This window comes from Chlamydomonas reinhardtii, chromosome 1, assembly GCF_000002595.2.
Source record: "Chlamydomonas reinhardtii strain CC-503 cw92 mt+ chromosome 1, whole genome shotgun sequence".
NCBI classification, from domain to species: Eukaryota; Viridiplantae; Chlorophyta; class Chlorophyceae; order Chlamydomonadales; family Chlamydomonadaceae; genus Chlamydomonas; species Chlamydomonas reinhardtii.
Window position 1 is genome coordinate 7,105,699 of NC_057004.1, and position 18,971 is coordinate 7,124,669.

The window sequence follows — 18,971 nt, forward strand, 5'->3', positions numbered from 1 at the left end:
GTCGGCCTTGTGTGGATCAGCGTCCCCACTCGGCGAGTCTACAGTAGACGAGCATCTCGTCCCCAACGCCCTGGTAACGCGTAGATTCATGCAACCAGTTGCGATTCCGTGCATTAATACCATTTCTCATCGGCCACCCCTCCGTTCTCTTCTCTTCTATGCACCTTGCACGCGCTACCAGTCCGTGGCCCCCCGCGGCAGGCCAGCCGCCGCCTTCTTGGCACCTGTCCGCTTGTTCTGAGACCGCTGCGACTCACGGCCAAGCCGCTGCGTCTGCCACTGCTGCTGCTGCTGCGCCCCCGCTCCTTCCCCACTGCTGCCCCCGCCAGCACTGACATCCAGCCCTTCCACGCCAGGCAGCCCGGCCACAACCGGCGGCGCCCGCGAGGCTGGCTGTGCTGCGCCAGGGGCCGCCTGCAATGCCGCTTGCAACCACTCGCAGAAACTGCTGTCCAGGCTGTATGAACGGCAGCTGTCCAGCAGCGCCTGAAGGTATCTGCGGCCGTGCAAGGCGGCGCAGGGCGATGTGCGTGAAGCAGGTACGCACGGGGAAAGGCACTGGGAAGCACAGGGAAGCATGCGTAGCGGACACGGTGAACGGCGTTACGGCGGCGCACCTGCAGAAACACAGACATGCCGTGAAGGTGCTGCCCACTCACCCGGGGTGCGGCTGCGCCTCTTGTGGTAGGCAGCGTTCCGGTGGAGCCACAAACGCCAGGGCGGTCACTGGGGTCGGTCCTGGGCCCAGCTCAGCAGGAGCCGCAGCGGTGCTTCTATTCGCTGTTGCTGGCTCGCAGCCGTACGGCACACACGTGACCTCAGTGGGGCTGCACGTGATGGACACACGGCGCAGATGCAGCAGAGTTAAGGGGCTTAGTCCTGCCGTAGCATTGGCATCATTGCACCAGGTCTGCCTGCACACGACTTGGACGCATGCATCGTCTCCTCTCCACCATCCGCATTCCACCCTCCACACCCCGCCCACTTACCACGCCTCATGCACCACCAGCAGAAGGCGAGTCATCCCCTCCAGAGGCAGTCGGTGCAGCACGCCGTGCACTGCCTGCAGCCCCGGGTCAGACCCCAAGTCACGTGTCGGGGCCAGGTTGGCGCGCCCGCCTGGCCGGTTAAAAACCAGGCGGTAGCTGCGGCCTGCACGGGTGGCGGTTGGGCAGGGGTATCAGGACCATGTTTCCATGTGGCGGGTACCGGTTTGTAAGGCTCTAATCGTGGGCTCTAATTGTATAACAAAAACAATACCCGATCTCCCGGCCAGTTGCTCACCTGCGAGGACCGCGGGGTGCGACTCAAGCGCACCCAGCTCCCCCGGGCTGGCCTGCAGGGCAGCGCCATAGGCGAACCACCACACGCTGGGCCCCTCCGCTCGTGCTCCCAGCCCATCTCCTGGGTTTGATTCTGCGGCCACTCCTGCGCCTGCCGCAGCTGACGCACGCAGCATGTCGGCGAGATGGTCTGAACCTGCTGTCCCTGCCTCTACCGGCACGTACCCTACCGCGGTCGCAGCCTGTACCCGTGCTACCCCATTGGTACGCTCCATAGCCGCACCGGCAGCTGCGGTGCACGGTGGTGGCGCCCCTGAACCTGTTGAGGTCTGCTGGAGCGTGCTGCATGCGGGCTGGGGCGGCCGGGTGGGCAGCACCAGGCAAGGCATCGCGAAGCGCTGAACTAATGACCTGCAAATAAAGTGGGTAGATTGGAGCATTACTGCATGTACGCTACATGCGCATGTCGGCAGGCCGGTCTGACCTGGCTAACATTTGCTTGTCTGTGCGCCGCGCCCCCCTTCCCCCACACCCGTGCCCCACACCCGCCTCTAGCTTCGGCCGATTTGGATCTGCTGCCTACTTGCAATCAATGCCAAATACTTACATGTGGCACTCGCCGTTTATACCCGTGATGAGTCTGCTTTTGACGAACAACCGAAAGCACGCACGCACGCACACCCGGACAGGGGTGTTCCTGGGGCGCTTTGCCCCCCTCGCTCGGGGGCCTCAGACCAGAAACAACCCCACCCCAGTGCGGATGCAAGATCCTACTTACTGCGTATCATCTCCATTTGCTGGCTCCACCACCTCCTGACGTTCCTCCTTCTTCTCCTGCAGCTGCCCCGCCCGCGGCTGCAGGTTGGCTGCAGTGGCCACGTACGGCACATCCAGCTGGCACACCGCCCGTACCAGGCTGCGGCCAGCGCTGCGGGATGCAGCAGCCGTGCCCGGTCCCAGGCCCTCCGCGTTCAGGCCGAAGGGCACGTGGTAGCGCACAGTGAACGGTGACAGGTAGCCCTGCATTTATGAGGATGTCATTACTCACATCAATAAGTATCACTTCGCATAGGTATCCCCCGTTCCTCGTCCTATAGCGTGTATTTGAGTCCCCGTGCCCAAACCCTCAGCTGCCCGCCCAACTCTGCGCCCAGTTTGCCCCTGCATATCCACGCACCCGGCGACTGATAAGCTGCACACTGTCCACCACCCACTCCAGAGGCTTCCAGGCGGCTTGCAGCGCCTGCGGAGTCGGGCGTACCGGCAGTCATGCACACGCGTGGAACGACAAATCACGAGTGCCGGGCCTGGGGGCAATGACATTATAAGCCCCCCTTGCCGCCGCCACCCCTGCTGCTCAACTGCAGCCTCACCTCCAGCTCGCGCTCATCCTGTGTAGTGACGCCGGTCCAACGGGCAGGACAAGCAAGGGTCAAGGGCGGGATCATTGGCTGTGAGTTTGTACCATCATGGCAGGCACAATCAGTCTCTGTAGTGAAACCGGAACCACAAACTAAGTATGCCGTATCCCATGCTTGTTCGGGCTTGGCGCCATCCCCAACTCAAAGCCCCCGCCCCACCCGCAGCTGGCCCAGCGACAGGTGCGGCACGAAGCCGCGGATGCCACGCCCCTCGTCTGCGCCGAGGTCTGTGCAGGCCGGGAATTCCGCCTCGAGAAGCGCCTGCACAGCCACCAGCCCCACTGGGGCCGCCGGCTCGGCCTGAGCTCCGCCGTCCGCAGCGGCCGCCATTGCAGCTGCCGTGTTCGGATGCGGCACGGCAATGGGGTCGGCCCACACGGTGATGCTCCGTGCGGAATGTCGGAACACACGCAGCTCCTCCAGCCGCAGCTGTACGGGCGCATGGCAAGCATTGTTTCCAGTCGTGATGTGCGGATGCGGCGGGGGTAGGACTGGCGTGTTTGGCATAGTTGCGAAAGTGACACGTGAAACATACAGCATTCATCGCCACGCCGTCATACCACGCCCACCTCAGTCCTTCCTATGGACCTACCGTGAACGGCTCCACCCGCGCCAGCGCCCTACCCGCACGCGCTGCCAGCTGGCCAAACGGGTCTTCCACCAGACCGCCGCTGCTGCCGGCTGACGCGTGCGTCAGCTGTAGCTCCCCCGCCACATGGCCCCTAGGAGCGTCCCATGTTGTTACTACTGCTGCCAGCGATGCATCTGCAGCGGTGGCGGCGCTGACGGCTCGCCCCGGACCGCTGCGTCGTGCACCGCTGCGCCCTAGGCCGCCGCTGGACCTGTTGGCCCCGCTTCGTTGCCTGCCGCCACTGTGATGACCGCTGTCCGACTCCTCTCCCTTAGCGGCCCCCGACAGCTCCGGGACTTGGGGCCCATCCGGATGGAATGGGTACAGCAGGTTGATGTGCGGCGGCCATCGCACAAAAGACTTATCGGCAAAACAGCGCAGTGACTGGATGCTGCGCCAAACTGTTGCTGGCGGAACCACCGCCACGGACGAGGTGTGCACCTGGGAACCCACGGCGCGCACACAGTCAGGCAGCGCATCAGGGCGTCCCTGAAGGCTGAAAGCTGTTGGCTATGGCATTGAAGCGTGCTGGTGCAGGGGAACCATGTGTGAATCCAAATGCAAGGCGCAGACAACAACCGGGGGCGTCGTCGTGGGGTGGTTGGCGTGGCCGCGCTCGTCTACGCCGCATATTGGAAATGCCGCCACTTGCTTCCGTAGTGCTGGTGCACTGGGCTAGCTTTCCTCCACCCCCACGCACCTTCGCCACCGACATGACTCGTGTTCGGTTGCGGTGTTGCGCGGGGACCAGTTGACTACTACCCCGTAAAGGCGCCTGTCAATTGCACCACGATTCTATATATTCCTTGGTATGCAGGCCTGCTGAGCGAGATGGTGGCTTTGGCGACGCAGCGCAATGGGGTACCGCCCCGTCCTTCATGGGCTTCATGGGAGGTGCAGTCGGCCAGTCGCCGTGTCTGCGAAGACGGTTCTCTTGTGTAGTCCGAACCTTGCATATTGCTGCTGAACAAACCACACTTGCTTTTGCCCTGACGGGCGTTTCTTGAAACAAACCCCCTCAAAATGATGAATATCTTTCGCCTCGCGGGTGACATGACTCACCTGCTGTCGATTATCGTGCTGCTTCTTAAAATGAACGCAACTCGGTCATGCAGGGGTGAGCCCCGGAAGCCAGTGTTTGATCTCGGCAGCTGGCACAGCGATGCAGTAGCAGACGGCCTGTCCAGTGGCGTAGCATAAAAAAGAGGCTTGCCTCGTCTGGTGCGCAGGTGTCTCGCTCAAGACACAGGAGCTTTATGCTGTGGTGTTCGTGTGCCGGTACCTTGACCTCTTCACCAACTTCATTTCGTTGTGAGTCCCCCCCGCTGGCACCCCTCAGTTGCCCGGACCCCTCTCCTGTACTTGCTCCTGATAGGCAATCGTGCGGCTTGTCTGCAGGTACAACACGGTCATGAAATTAATCTTCCTGGCCTCCACTTTCACCATCATCTATTGGATGCGGTTCCATAAGGTCATCCGAGTAACCTACGACCGTGAGCAGGACACATTCCGCTACCAGTTCCTGGTGCTGCCGTGCCTGGTGCTTGCAATGGTGCTTAACAGCGAGTTCACAGTGATGGAGGTGCGTTGAAGGCTGGCTGACCAACGGGTGGAGGCCTGGGGGAGGGCGCAGATGGGGAGTGCCAACGCAGTGCCCGACGGCCAGGTGATTCAGGAGATTCAGTTGAGGGAATGCGTGCGGGGCCGGGTGCTACGTGACGACGCTCACCCGCGTCGTCTGCATGAGGCATACGTTTGTCCCGCAAAAGACGCGTTGGGGTATAGGTCCGGGCGGAAGCTCAGGCGGGGTCCACACTGGACGTAGCTGACCGATGTCACGCTTGCCGGATAGCAGCATGACCCTTACCGCCTCACCGGGCGCAAGCTTGCCGTCCACAACACTGCCTGCCGCAATGGCACGGGGAGGCAGCGCCACGCGATGTCGCAACCAATCTTGTATCCATATCCCTGTCCACGTTCACCAGGTGCTGTGGACCTTTTCCATCTACCTAGAGGCAGTGGCCATCCTGCCTCAGCTGGTGCTGCTGCAGCGCACCAACAATATTGATAACCTCACCGGCAACTACGTGTTTCTGCTGGGGTGAGGGCGGCATTAGCAACAGCAGCCGTTGCGGACTGCATTGGCAGGCGGTGTGCACTGAATGGCCGGGTACTTGTGGATACCACATATGGACGGGGGCCAGCCTCCTGACTTTGGCGTTTGGTTGCAAGCGCGTGTGGTGATGTTAAAAATCAAGTTCGCGCACTGCATAGCTTGTCGTGATGTCTAATGCCAGCGCTGCATTTCAGCCATTGGTGCACGCTTCTTATGCTCGCTTGCCATGCTTGCCGCTCCACACAGCTCGTACCGCGCGCTGTACATTCTGAACTGGATCTACCGCTTCATGACGGAGCCCAACTACCGCCAGTACCTGGGTGAGTGAGCATTGGGGGTGTGGAGGTAGCAAGGAAGGAGCCAGGAACGGCAGCTGTGGCGGTCGCGATGCAAAGGATGGGCATCGCGGATCCCCCGCGCTTTTGTGAGCAGGGCGCGCAACATGCTGTGTTGCCGCTGGCACTGTGGACATGCGTACAGCTGTATGGTGAAATGCACACCGCGCATAACAGCACCAGTCCTGCTGTCCGTGACGCTAGCACCTAACCGCCACACCGCCCTTCCCCAACAGTCTGGATCTCGGGCATTGTACAAACAATTGTCTACATCGACTTCTTCTACTACTACATTAAGAGCTGGCGGAACAATGAGAAGCTGTCGCTGCCAGCTTGAAAGGCAGGGCAGCCCAGCTGTTAAGTGCTTTTTTTTGTAGGTCGTCAATATGGCAGCATTCGCCCCCACGTGTTTACTGCAGTCGCTTATGAGCGCGTGGTTGTGCTGGAGATTGTCCCTTGTGTGTGAAAATCAATGCGTCTGCGTTGAATATGGATAGCCAGCCGCTAGATGACGGCCCGGAACCACTAAGCAGGAGTGCGGCAGCAGTGTTAGTCAATGGGAGAGCATCTGCCAGTCGAGAATGGGGCCAACAGCTGCTAATGGAAGAGGACTGCCTGGCTGAGTGCATGAACACGTTGCGTTCCTAGTAGGCCCTATGACGGACATCGCCGCCCGTGCATGGTTAAACACCTTGACGGGGCGGAATTCGGTGCCGTTGCCTGAAGGTATGGTGATATGGCGGTCGGCAGGGCTAGGCGACACTTCGTAGGCAAGGGAGGTCATGTGAGATACTCAGCATGGCTGCATGGCCATGATGAACGAGTGGAGCCTTGTCAGAGATTAGGGAGAAAGTAACGTGTTGGTGCATCGGTGCCAAGGAGGTGGTTTTTGTTAGGCGCATCAGCTGCCAAATTTGAGTCAACATGGAGCTGCATGGACCCACAGGAGCGTGGACGACGTGTGTTTAACATACGCACATGAATCCACTTATCCCAATGCAGCAGTCAGTCATCGACGCTTGGCGGCTTGGTGCACAATAGTTGCCGGCATGTGCCCTGCCAAGGTTTTCCTGTTGTCCATCTGCCTTTTCCGCCAGCGAGGTCGGAGCTTCGTGTGTTGCGGCACCTTTTGACGCATGACTGCAAATGCTTGTCTAGCACAGTGTGTACAGAGATGGCCAAAGGGGCTGCTGGGGCTAAAGGGGTGCTCCCAGGCACCCGTGCCACACGAGGCGCATGGCAATCAGTTTTATGGCGAAAGTTTTACGGCGAAAGCGCAAAAGCAAGCTGCACGGACTCTCCTGATGTCAGACTTCCACCACGGCATTACCGGTGAAACAGAGGCTTTCGGTCTTTGCCTGTCAACTCAGTAACTTCAGAACCCCCGAACTTAACCCCCCCCTCATACACGTTCCTGGTGACGGGATGTTCTCTGACATAATGTTACGCAATTTGCCGGTTCTGCTGACAGGGACTAATGGATCTGCCCCAATGTTTACAGGGCAAAATGGCTGCGGCGTAATAAAGCCCACCCACGTCAGCTGACTGTCACTGTCCAGCCGACCCATCCAATCCAGGCGCAATACACGAGCATGTGTTAACCCCGAACCTGAGGTGCATGCACTCCTGTACCTGATGCTTGCCCGCCAAGCATGTATAAAACAAATGACCATTCATCTCAATAGCTGAGCATCAAGCATGAGTATGCACAGCGCAAGCTCCATCAAGGGCACACACGCCTGGCGGCATCGAACCAGTGAATAGCACATGGGGTCCAGTTCTTGAACTTGTCATGAAATGACCATCAGAACCTCACCCCTTTGCCGCTGACTGATCCCTACAGCAATGCGCATGCGCCGTCGGACAGCATAAGAAACATAACACGAAAAACGCCCCCTCTTGCACTAAACTGGACTATTCCGGACGGTGCACCATACCCAAGCTCCGTGAATTGGCCTCCGGGTACGCATAAGCTATGGCGAGGAGCAGTCACCCAATCGCGCCACCCAGACCCTAATCGACAGCTTGACAATCAGCCCAATGTCCCCCTCCGGGCGCTGCGTAATGCCACACCTGAACTCCCGCTCGAGACTTCCACGCCAGTTCCCCTTTCCAGGCCCACGTTCACGGTTGCACTGGTGTGGGATTCCGTCTGACACGCACACCAGCGCTGACACAAGTAGTTATCAGCCTCCTTTACTCCAGTCTCCATCAGTCCCATGGTAGGTCATCGCCGCTGCTGCTGCGGCTTCATGACGGCGCCTTTGAGGTACTGCGGCTGCAGTGCGGCCTGCGGTGGCAGCGCCCCCAGCCGTTGAATCTGGTACTGCGCGTGCTGCTGCATCTGTATTTGCATCTGCTGCATCTGCGCGACCGTGAGCTGCTGCTTCTGCAGCGCGGCGTTCAGTTGCCGCTGCTGCATTTGCTTGTTGTGCTTCTGCACCGCCAGCACGAACTTAAGCAGCACCTCCTCCTCATCCACTACCTGCAGGGCGTGTGCGTGGCGCATCAGCTTCCATACACAGGCTGCTAGGCTACGTCCTCGTGTTCTTCGGCATTCTATGACGCCGCGAAACACAGCGTTGCTTTTGGGCTAGGTTGCCCGGCGTCTTACAGCTCCTTGCCATCCCTCCCGCGCGCCGCGCCCCCACCTGCTGCGCGAAGTGCCGGGACACCGCAGGCAGTAGGTCCTCCTTGGTTGCGGTAGCTGGAGCATCCCCAAGTTTGTAGACTTTACGATACCGCAGCAGCGACATTGTCTGTTGGCCAGCAAGTTGATTCGGGCATTTGGACAGTCAGCCGCGCCGGCGTGCAACCAGACGCCAAACAACAACGCGAGGCACCTGGTGAATAGGCTTACATCTAATTTTCCGAGGTCCACGCGAGGTCCAGTGCGCCGGCTCCTCGTTTGCCGACCTGGCAAAGTTGACCGACGCAGGTTGAGCGTGTAACATGCGGGCGGAGCTGGGCATGGCTAAGGTTTTCAGCAGGAGCGCCTGTCTCGCAGTGACAGAGCATCCTGGTATAGCAAAATCTGGCTCGTATGGAGCCGCTGGTTACGCCATACCGCTCATTCTTGCAGCACGTACCTCCTTCGTCGTCCGAACTGGCTGCCGCGACGAACGCATCGTTCGCGCGCAGTGCTGTCTGGCGTGGTGGCCGCCGGTCCGCCATACCTGTGAAATCAGCAAGTAGGAAGCACGCAGTGCAACTGTTTGCAGCCAGGCCGGATTTTCCCGGTAGAAGGAATGTCATGCGTGCAGCGCCTCGAGGGCCCCTCGTATTGAAGATGTATTGTCAGTAGTACGGTAGGGCTTGTCGTGGCAGCAGCCGCGAGGGCGCGCGGACAGTTCCATTGCCCCCGCAGCTCGGTCTATGACAGCACCCACCAGTCGTAAATGCCACGCAGCTGCTGCTACTGACCAAGATATAAGATGGATTCAAGCAGGCAGAGACGTTGTTGCACGTTCAAGGGGCCGTTATCAAACGAGAGTACTCGCGTGGGGCAGGTGCCAGAATCCAATGCGTGAGGGTGCTATAGTTATCAACAGTAGTATAGTTTGTGCTGCCGTGGGCGGGCAGCAAGGCAGTAGACATCTCGGGTGAACTGTGGGCGGTCGGAGCGCCATGCAGCTCGCCGGTCGGCCAACAGGGACGCGCCGCTGGATGGTCATCTGTCATCAGTATTATGTGCTCATATCTTTGCATGCTCCCGGGGGACCAGCGCGGTGCTCTGAGGAAAAGCTCGCCAGGCTCTTTCTTCCTCTCATTATTACACGACCTGTCACCATTACCATCAGGCACGATTGACAATATTTGACAAAAAAGATACAGGAGAGGCCAGGCGAATGGAAGCTAGGCAGCGTTTCTGCGAAGACTGCCTGCTGTGCTGGGCCTATGCCCGGATGTAAGTATGACAAAATAATACTTAGCTACTGTTCCATGCTTGCTGGGCCCAAGCACAATACCATATAAACACAACTTTCCCGCACTCTGAAACTCTCGCGCGCAACCACCAAATGCAACGACCACAACCGCCGGATGGTTTCTTCTCCTGTGTTTTGCTGCATTTTTGAGTTGATATCAGTTCTACTGATTCAGTTTCATATTTTCCTACTGAATGAGGTGTTGATGAGGTGAGGTGAACTACTCTTGAATAAGGTGTCGAATCGCCTACGTTTGTGCTCCCTGACTCTTAGCTGTTCAGAGCTAGTATGCTCATCAGCCCGGTAGCCCAGCAACGTGACCATACGGCTTCCAGGGCATCGAAGGGGGCTGACGTACACGCGTGGACGGGTTGATTGGCGCTTACGTGCCGACGGGTGCGTGGCTTGCATGCAGACTCGTGCAGCAGCGTGCAGCCACCGTCGGAGCCCCCAAGCTCCTCAACCGACACCAGCAGCAGCATCAACAGCGCCGATAGCGCCGGCGGCAGCGGCCGTTGCCCTCCCGCGGCCGCCGCGCTTGCGGCGGCGCTGCTGCTGCTGCTGTCATTGGACGGCGCCGCGGCAGCCGGATTGCTAGTCGCAGCAGCAAACGCCGCCGCAATGGCTTCGTCAGTGCTGATGAGGCTGCCGCCGTCGGCGTCGGCTGCCGGCAGGCCCGTATTACTGCAGTATATTACTGCAATCGCACTGGCTGCTGGCGGCTTCCTTGCTAGTAAGGGGCAGGCGGATAGCCAAGCAGGCGGAGCCGGCTGGCTGCTGCACGGGCTATTTGAGCGCACTCGGAGCTTTGTTAGCGAGGTGATGGTTACGGCCCTCGTGGCTGCATGCGTGGGGTAGTTAGGTTTGTGTGGTCGTTACTCTACATACGGGGAATGAATATCGGGTGAGGGGTAGATGTATTTAACTCTTGCAGACTGTGCATAGGTAGGAATTGCATGCGGGGCGCGGCCGGTCAGCAGTGCTGCAAGCGTGGGGCAGGTGCGACGCATTGTGCGAGCATTGGGTGGCCGTGCGCCGTGTGTGTTTACCTGTCGAGTGGTTTTTGCTTCGAGACATGTTTGGCTTGGTCTGAGTGCATGCGGTAGCAACGAGTAAAGACCTCTTTTATGTTTGCAAGGGCGTGCACGTGAGCCGCGTGTGTGCTCAAGAACAGCTGAGCGAACGTGACGGCGGATGTCTGGTCCAGGATGCGTGTCTGAAGATACAACGCTCACTGTCGCCGCTCTGTGTATGGTGGCTCCGGTGCGCCGGCGCTCAATAATGGCGAGTTGCAGTTCACATCTATCCATGCTTCGCTGCCTGGGTCCTTTGCCTGGGCTACCCGGCGGCCTGCTGTCCTAGCTCGCTGTAAGTCAATGCGGCCGGTGGCAGTGGTGCTGGTTGCGGGGGAGGTTTGGAGGAGGAGGAGGCGGCAAGTCGGATGCGGCGCCGAAGGCAGCGCTGGCGGCGGCAGTGAATGAGTTCTGCGAGGAGCGGCAGCAGGCGGCTTGGGGCGGGACCTGGCCATGGCGCTCTTCGCGCCCTCCCCTGCACCTGCTTGGAATGTTGACAGTAATGGTTGACTCATGTTGATCCCTTACTAGTGTAAATGCACGTTGGGCTTGCGGCATGGTGACGGTGGCTCGGAATCGAATTGCCTCCCCGTGGCAACTCCTTTCACGCCGACCCCTTAAGGCTTTAATTAATCACCCCAACCACCAACCCGACAATCAAGTCTAGGCTGTGTTCAGGCAGAATAGCTTGAATGCTACATACTTGAAACGTGCAAACAGCCGAGTACCGTATTATCGGAGACGGGCAGCCATGAGGCCGGTCGTGATAGCGTTTGGGGCGCCTCTGGCGTGCGGCCCTGCCCTTGGCCCTGCCCAGGCTCCAATACTGTAATCAGGTTGATTTTCGTTCCTCAGATCGGTGACGCCGGCGGAGATGACACGGGGTGACACACGGGATGACACACGCCCTGTTTGCATGTTGAACTGCAGGGCCGCGACGCCAACTCGGCTACAAACATGCGGCACGCGCTGATGGAGATGCTGCTTGGCAAACCGCGGCCTGCAGCCCTGCGACCTGCTGGCGGCGGTGGCGGTGCAGGGCCTGGCGGCGGCGGTGGCGGCGGTGCAGGGCCTGGAGACGGCGGTGGCGGCGACGGTGGCACCGCGCCTACAGGCGGCAACAGCAGCGGCCACGGCGTTGAGCCCGGTGGTGGCGGCGGCACGGGCGGCCCTGGGCCCAGCGGCAGTGGCGGCGCGCATGTTCGGAGCAGAGGGGGCAGGCAAGGCCACGTGGAGGAGGACAGCGCGGCGCCGCCTTCAAAGCGGCGCCGGCGCGCAGGTTGAGACCTGCTGGTGTTGTCTGGTTAGCGACCTGTGCTGACGAGCATGGCGTAGCGGGCAGTCGGCTGCAGCGGCAGGGGTGTTTTCCTTGCTGTCTGGTTGGCCTGCTGCCTGCTGCACTAGTGCTTGATAGCTGGGCGCGACTGGGCACATATGGCGGGCGGTGCCTGTACAAACCGACCCCGGCTATGTCCGGGAGATGAGGCTAGTATCGGAACCTTCGGCCTCAGACGGAGGACGTGGCGTGGGCTCAGCCCACTTTTCCCTTGCAAGGGAGAGCCACCTTTTCTTGTCGTTCCTCGGGCAAAAGCGGTCCTCCCCGAAAATATTAATCCCGAAACCTTTGTAACACTACGGTATCGCGAAGACGTGGCAACCGGACTTTCGTTATCAGGCTGACAGGTAGGCTCGTACCTAACCCCACCCACCGTCCCCTCCTACCCATCAAAGCAGAACGTCTCTTCTGTCTCCCTTGCACCACCGAACGCGCACAGACCCTCCCATTGACGTTTCTGTCTAGTGTCCGACATCAACACAAGCGGCAAAGGCGACAACAAGAACAGCAGGGCGCCAGAAAGCAGCGCGGCGTGCCGGCAGGACAGAGCCGTTCCTAAGGGTGCAGCAAGCTGCGCGGCCTGCGCCCATGAGCGGCATACATACGACAACCCATGATACGCATCTGCGACACACCTTCCCAACCCACCCACCCAATTCCCTTAAGACACGGCATGCAACCTAGCACCCGTACCCCTGGTTGGGACAATACTTTGTGAGTGCTGCTGCGCGGTGGGGCCTTGGGTTATGGTAGGCTGATGCAGGGCTGATGCCTAGCTTCAATTGACGGTGCGCAGCACCCAGAAGCCAGGGTGCCAGGCCGTGCCACATAAGTGTGGGGATCTGGCAAGATGAGGCTTGGCTGGGATTCATGTGCGTAGCAATGAGCCCAGCTCGGCTGCTTACCAGGAGGACTAGGAGGGCGGCTTCTGCTGCCTAATGGACAGTCCCTCCTTGTGCCGGCCATGCTCCTCGTGCAGAGTCCGGTTGACGTGGGCAGTGGCCTGTCGAACGTGTCAGGGAGAGGACGTGTCAGGGAGGAGAGGACGTGACGTCAACTCCGCAACCAACATCCGGCACGCGCTGGTGGTGATGCTGCTGGGGCACAAGCGACCTGCATCGCTGCAGACGGGCGGCGGCGGCGGCGGCGGCGGCTGCGGCGGCAGCAGCGGGGGCGCGTGCGCGCATCTTGGTAGCGGACGGGGCGGGAAATAAAGGCCACGTGGAGGAGGAGAGCGCAGCGCCGCCCAAGAAGCGGCGCAAGCGCGCAGGCTGAGGAGCCGGCTGGTGTCTAGGTAGCGGTCCGCGGTGGGGCTGGCAGGGCATGCGTAGCGGCACGACAAGCAGTGCGGCTGTTGACAACTGTGCTGCGTCTGGCTGCGGTTGGCTCTGCTGTGGCATCGCGATTGCTAGGCACCTGGTTTGGCTATGTGCCTGTGGAAACCGACCCCGGCTATGTCCGGGCGATGAGGTTTTTCGGCCTCAGACTGTGGAGGGGCTCAGCCCCTTTTCCCGTGACCGGGGAACACTTGTCGTTCCTAAGGGGTATAACGAACTCGGGCACCTGCATGCAAAAGATTGTACGGAGAAGCAGCAATTCATATGAGGGTAAGTGCTTGCCATGTGGTCTTTCCAACGTTGTGCTCGCTGGCCTTCTCGGCTTCGGATTGTTAGTCTTAAACGCATTCTCGATAAATGGTGTGGGCCCATGAAGCCTAGCTATAGTAGGGCCAGTGTGGCCGGGTCAGCCCACTACCACATGTCACGGCCCCGGCCGTTGCAGGTAATCTGGCTGCCCCCAAGTAAGGTCCATCATGTTTGCGGTATTAAAGAAGGGGACTTCCGAAAGCGCAAGCTTGCCGCAGTCGGGGATAGCAACAGCAGCGGTGGGGCAGCAGACTGCCACCCCGCCATCGCAGCGCCCTATGAATGCGGATGTTACAACCATCGCCCTATGGCCCCAGCCCCAGCTCCAAACTCCACGCCACCTACCACAGCCAGGATCGCCACCGGGACAATCGCAGTCTCGGCCAAAGGAGCCCCCGCCGCCGCCACTGCAGCAGCACTGGAGCAGCTATTGCACCAACCGCTGCCGCCGCCGATGCCGCCTCCGCCATCGCTGCTGCCACCACCACTGCCGCTGCCACCTCCACCGCCGATGCCACCCCCTATGCATGCTTACACGCTGCCATGGCAACCGTGTGTTGATAAGGTGCCCGTATCTTGTACATGCCCTCAGGCCCGCAGCGTCTGCACAGCGTAGATGACCCCTCCAACCAGCAGCACCTAACGCTAGTTTAGCCACTACGGAGCGTAGCGGAGTAGGGGCTGAGCGGGGTTTAACATGGAGGCCGTACTAGACGGCCGGAGCTGTTAGCGCTTGCCGCTCTCCTAGCTCGGCATTCTGCCTCTCCAGTAGAGCAGCTCACACCGCTCGCTGCGGGTTTTCTTTTGTCCAAGCCTTTGAGAGTATTTCCTACTGCCCGCCCGCGAGCCCTTTCGGCTCGCCCCCGCCCCAGGTGTCCCGAGTGGAGCCGCGGCACGTCCCGGCCGTCTGGTTGTGGCGGCGCCGTCGCCTGGCGCCGCCCTCGCCTGGTCGCTCTGCTGGAGCTCGGCGGTGGAGCCGGCGTTTTGTCGGTGGTGTTGTGGTCGTAGGCGTTGTCGTGAGGCCGGCGTTGAGGGTGGCTGGGCGGCCCCGCGAGGGCCCTAGGCGCCCGCTGCCACGCCGTTTTCAGGGGGTTTTTGATTCGCGCTCCAGGCTGCCCCGGGTTTTTTAGGGCTTCGCCAGGGTTCCGGCTTTTTTACCGGGGCGTCAGCCTGGAGCGCGCGTTGTTGCCGGGACCCTGGCAGAGGCCACGGGTGTTAGCTGTTGGTGTGTTGGCTGGTCGCGCTTCGGTTGCTGTTTGCTGCCGCTGTCGTGCTGGTGGCCGCGCTGCGCTCGCGCGCGCCGGTCTCGTTCGTGTGTTTTGTGGTTGTGTCGCGGTGGCGTGGCGTTGTGTCGCCTTGGGGGGGGGGGGGGGCGCTCGGGCGTGCCCCCTCGCTCGCTTGCGCGGGTGTGAGCCGTTCTGCAGTGTAAGTGTCATTAGTCAGGCTGCTCCCAACCGCCGCTCCGGCTCAGCTCAGCTCTTTATTATTACAGCGTAGGCCGTCTGGCCGACGGCTAAACACCCCTCCAACAATCAGCGCCCGGAAACGTTTCCCTAGGGGGGAGCCTAGCATCGACAGCGCAACGCAGGAAACGTCTTTTTGGCACTCGACATGGGCGTGGCCCCCCCCCCCTGGCACCCCGCCGGCGGCCCCAGGCACCGCCCCTGCACACAACGTATTTTGTCACGTACTAGCTCCAGGAACCTAGTACATACGTATAATATGTACAGTGCACTGTACGCTCTATGTACTAAGCAACCCTGGTTAGGGCACCGCCGGCAACTGCTGGAGCCACTTCTGCCCCTTTCTTCTGACAGAGTGGTGAGAGGGTAAGGTCACAGCACCACATCGGCACACAACCTACAACACGAGAAAGCAGAACGCCAGAGACAACCGCACCAGCCACTGAAACCCAAGGGCGCCCCTCCGGGGCAAAGCAAGGGCAGACCGGGGCGCCAAACAACATGCGAAGTTTTGGGGGGGGGGGGGGGCTAGAAAGCTCAGGTTCTTACGCCATGCTCAAAATTACAGAGCTTTAGGAGGCCATTACGCATGTACTTTTACTTTTTTTCAGGGGGTGAAGTGGGCCGTCAAAGTTGGGGGGTTCGGGGGACCAACAGGACCAACATCCATACCGGTACCCAAACCGTCGCCAACACGAAATCCGTCGCAGGCGCACGACCAAACGCAGGCACACGCAGCACACGCGCACCAGCACGCTGCAGAACGCGCCAGCGCGAGCGATCATCGGTGAAGTAACCGCGAACATACATTGCAACTCTTGCCCTGCCGAGCCTTGTGGTATTTTTGGGCCGGGATTACAGCCAACTCGACTCTCGTCCCCCGCTGCTCTTGCTTGTACTAGAATTGAACAACGCTGCAGAATGGGCCCCGCACAGACCAGAGGGCATACAGACAGCTGCTAGCCGACGCCACGCACGCCCACTTATGCAAGCGGCCGTGTTCACTAACCTAGCAACAAAGTAGGCCAGCTGCCATACGGGTACGGACCTGGCCAAGGCGGCCATGGCCGGCTTTGTGGTGGCAGTTGCGCTGCTGCCAGGTGGATGCGAGGCCGCTGCGCATGCAGGCGCATGCCGCCGAGTTGGCTGTAAGCGGGGCTGTTAAGGTGCCGTGCCGCCAGCCGCCGCGTCCATGCAGTGGCTGAGCTTGGATCATACTACTGAGCTGTAAGATCCAGGCATGACCAGCCGCGTGCTCTTGCGTTGACGTTCAAGTTCAGTGTTGGCGTCTGGGATGCGCTGCACACCCGGTACAGGAATGTGCCAACATGCCGGCATGTCGATGGCAGCCCTGCGTGTCCAGCGCATGCACACGAGCGTGCTGGCGTGGCACAACTCCAAACGAGGCAGGAATTATCAGCTGAGCAATCAAGGCCTGTACCTTCGGGGAGCGGCGAGAAACGGGCCCCAACGCAGGCCCTCGGGTGAGTATGCATTCTCGGCGCGTGGGGCTGCATACGGTCTCCGCATCTCATCAACTACCCCTTCCCGGGGTGTTGGGCCCTCCAAACGCCAACAGCTACGCTTTGTTTGGCCCATGGAGGCCGTGGATGGGCGAGGAAAGGTTCGGGCCCCTCTCGCCAGCAGCGGAGGCCTGCCCTTGGAAGATGCAAGCCATGCGTGCAATGAATTCACTTGCATCGTTTCAGACACATCATGCGCTATTGTGCAGATGACATGGCTACGAGTGGAATCATACAGCTTTACAGTGTACAGCGTGTATGCCGCGTGTCAGCTGACACTTCACACCGCGCTCATTTCCATTCCGCAACCCGAATGGTCCATGCAGCACCAAAAAACACATCACACAAAACTGGTGTCCAGAGAGGAGTGAAGCCGTATATCGCTGTCCACATCCCGCATTGGTCCTAAATGAGTATCATCTTCTCTTCTATGGTGGTTGGGACGTAGTGAGGGGCGGAGGCTGCTGCCCTCGCACCACTCAACAGCGGACCAACGCGCACATGCAAACCCTCATTGGATGCCGGCACCACCACCAGTCATCGATACAGGCAGGCGCGCGCCCTAAGCAGTGCGCTCACCTTCGCATGCATTCACGCTGGCCTACACAAAGACCGTTGGTCGCATGAGGCAGCCCCAAAAAACCGAACCGCCTAAATCCATCCAATTCAAGCATCCACCAATAACCTCGGCGGACTGCCGTCCCTGCATACTCCGCTTTGCTGCTGGCTCCGACTAGGCACCAGCCACGACGCAGCCGTCGCCGGATCATGCGCATCTGCGAGCTTTGTGCGCGCAGCAAACGTGGAACTCGTGCCCATGCCCGCCACACAGCATGGCAGCGCTCAGCTGTTGCTGCTTACGAGGAGGCAGACTTCTGGGCGTTCTCGCGCACCTTGGCCTGCACATCAATGGAGTGCGGAGCGAAGCTTTCAGGACACTTGGAGGCCCCGCAGGTGCCGGAGCTGCTGAGAAGCCCATCGGCAACACGTCCGCGTGTCAGCTATGTTACCCCCGCCCCCACCCACATGTTACCTTCCCCAATATCATCCCATTGCTTGTTGACCCGCACCCACCAGCAGCTTCTTCTTGGTCTTCAGGGAGACACCCTGCTTCTTGGTGCCCTCCAGGGTGTAGCTCTCCATCGAGGCAGCGGTGGGCGACTTGGGGGAAGAGCCGCCGCCTGCAGGCACCGCGTGGGACAACAGACGCGTCACCCCGCTGGACCTCAAAATTGGAGCGTAACGCGCATGAAACCCTAGGTACCCTACATCCCCTGATACATCAGTCGCACCGAATTCTTGCGTCTTACCACTTGCGCAAAACGCAACTTACCCTTCACCATACCGCCGGTGAACTCGTGCGAGGGGATGCGGATGGCCTCAGCGGGAGCCACCAGCAGGGCACCAGCGACGGCTGCGGCAGCAAGCAACAAGCACAGACCGGGATCAGCACCTACTGATATAAGGCACAACACGAGCTTGAGCCGCTTGACGACACATCGAGCGCCCACAGCAAGGGCGCGCCGGTTTCGGCGCTGCTGTTGATTGTGCTGTTGTCGAGATTTGAAGATCACTAGCGGTGACGCGCCACTGCTGAGGCAGAGCGCTGTTTAAAGCGTCACGCGCAAGCAAACACCCCGAGCGTTGCAGTGGCGGGCTCCAGCCGGCCTGGCCGCACCAGACCTGGACTCTGAAAGCGCTGCCCAACCCACCAGCCGGCGCACAGCGAAGATCAGCAACCTGACCGAAAGGCGACGTGGCTGCAAGCCATGCGCTGCGACACCCGCTACCAGCGCACCCTCACCCCAAACAAATGCAGTCGCATCTAGTAACACTCACCACCAGCCAGCAGGCCCAGCATAGCGCGCTTGGTGGTCTGCTCAGTGCTGGCGCGCACCACGACGGAGCTGCGGCGAGCCGGGACGGCCTGCAGGGCACCAATACGCAAAGGAGGCGATCGCCAGCTCAAATAACCACACCAGAAGGAGCATATGATGAGCTGAGAGCATCCAAATCCTCACAAGCCCCGCTGCAGTCTGCCCGATAACAAATTGAGCTCCTCACCGCGCGAGTGGCAACAGAGCAGCGCAGAGCGGCCATTTTGCAAAATGTGCGTAACGGCTTATGGACTAGTGCAGTGCTGGAACAACCTCCAAGAACTGAGTTCAGGAGACAAGAAGGCAGATCTTCGTCTGCATGGGCAACACCCCGTACAACC

At 60.2% G+C, this 18,971-nt stretch overlaps 6 protein-coding genes across 8 annotated transcripts; 3 read left to right on the plus strand and 3 right to left on the minus strand.

Annotated features, from left to right (window-relative positions):
• Position 1: 1 nt before the first annotated feature.
• On the minus strand, positions 2-4,127 carry CHLRE_01g051350v5 (uncharacterized protein). Its single transcript, XM_043058971.1, has 10 exons — positions 4,036-4,127; positions 3,297-3,776; positions 2,864-3,133; positions 2,657-2,674; positions 2,461-2,526; positions 2,062-2,303; positions 1,285-1,694; positions 990-1,152; positions 660-827; positions 2-496 (listed from the first exon to the last, which is right to left on the minus strand). The coding sequence occupies exons 1-10, from the start codon at positions 4,048-4,050 to the stop codon at positions 175-177; spliced, it is 2,154 nt and encodes a 717-aa protein (XP_042928885.1). The 5' UTR covers positions 4,051-4,127; the 3' UTR covers positions 2-174.
• A 120-nt stretch (positions 4,128-4,247) lies between these two features.
• CHLRE_01g051400v5 (uncharacterized protein) lies at positions 4,248-7,179 on the plus strand. Of its 2 annotated transcripts, none has more exons than XM_001689722.2 (6): positions 4,248-4,452; positions 4,565-4,646; positions 4,734-4,917; positions 5,321-5,436; positions 5,698-5,771; positions 6,023-7,179. In XM_001689722.2, exons 1-6 carry the CDS (start codon positions 4,359-4,361, stop codon positions 6,121-6,123), a joined length of 651 nt encoding a protein of 216 aa, XP_001689774.1. In that variant the 5' UTR covers positions 4,248-4,358; the 3' UTR covers positions 6,124-7,179. Both variants share the same exon structure in this region, with proteins under 2 accessions (XP_001689774.1, XP_042928886.1).
• Positions 7,180-7,269: 90 nt separating this feature from the next.
• CHLRE_01g051450v5 (uncharacterized protein) lies at positions 7,270-9,457 on the minus strand. 2 transcript variants are annotated; one of them, XM_043058973.1, is made up of 5 exons: positions 9,210-9,457; positions 8,876-8,962; positions 8,647-8,702; positions 8,438-8,545; positions 7,270-8,271 (listed from the first exon to the last, which is right to left on the minus strand). In XM_043058973.1, the coding sequence occupies exons 2-5, from the start codon at positions 8,958-8,960 to the stop codon at positions 8,014-8,016; spliced, it is 507 nt and encodes a 168-aa protein (XP_042928887.1). In that variant the 5' UTR covers positions 8,961-8,962; positions 9,210-9,457; the 3' UTR covers positions 7,270-8,013. The 2 variants fall into 2 exon arrangements, with proteins under 2 accessions (XP_042928887.1, XP_001690251.1); XM_001690199.2 differs by having other exon boundaries at positions 9,176-9,457.
• A 100-nt stretch (positions 9,458-9,557) lies between these two features.
• CHLRE_01g051466v5 (uncharacterized protein) lies at positions 9,558-11,096 on the plus strand. Its single transcript, XM_043058974.1, has 2 exons — positions 9,558-10,028; positions 10,128-11,096. Exons 1-2 carry the CDS (start codon positions 10,001-10,003, stop codon positions 10,568-10,570), a joined length of 471 nt encoding a protein of 156 aa, XP_042928888.1. The 5' UTR covers positions 9,558-10,000; the 3' UTR covers positions 10,571-11,096.
• Positions 11,097-12,427: 1,331 nt separating this feature from the next.
• Positions 12,428-13,849, plus strand: CHLRE_01g051482v5 (uncharacterized protein). The gene is made up of 2 exons (XM_043058975.1): positions 12,428-12,835; positions 13,249-13,849. The coding sequence occupies exons 1-2, from the start codon at positions 12,795-12,797 to the stop codon at positions 13,394-13,396; spliced, it is 189 nt and encodes a 62-aa protein (XP_042928889.1). The 5' UTR covers positions 12,428-12,794; the 3' UTR covers positions 13,397-13,849.
• A 3,132-nt stretch (positions 13,850-16,981) lies between these two features.
• CHLRE_01g051500v5 (uncharacterized protein) lies at positions 16,982-18,917 on the minus strand. Its single transcript, XM_001690200.2, has 5 exons — positions 18,818-18,917; positions 18,593-18,680; positions 18,087-18,167; positions 17,828-17,934; positions 16,982-17,652 (listed from the first exon to the last, which is right to left on the minus strand). Exons 1-5 carry the CDS (start codon positions 18,851-18,853, stop codon positions 17,611-17,613), a joined length of 354 nt encoding a protein of 117 aa, XP_001690252.1. The 5' UTR covers positions 18,854-18,917; the 3' UTR covers positions 16,982-17,610.
• Between the last annotated feature and the right edge of the window lie 54 nt (positions 18,918-18,971).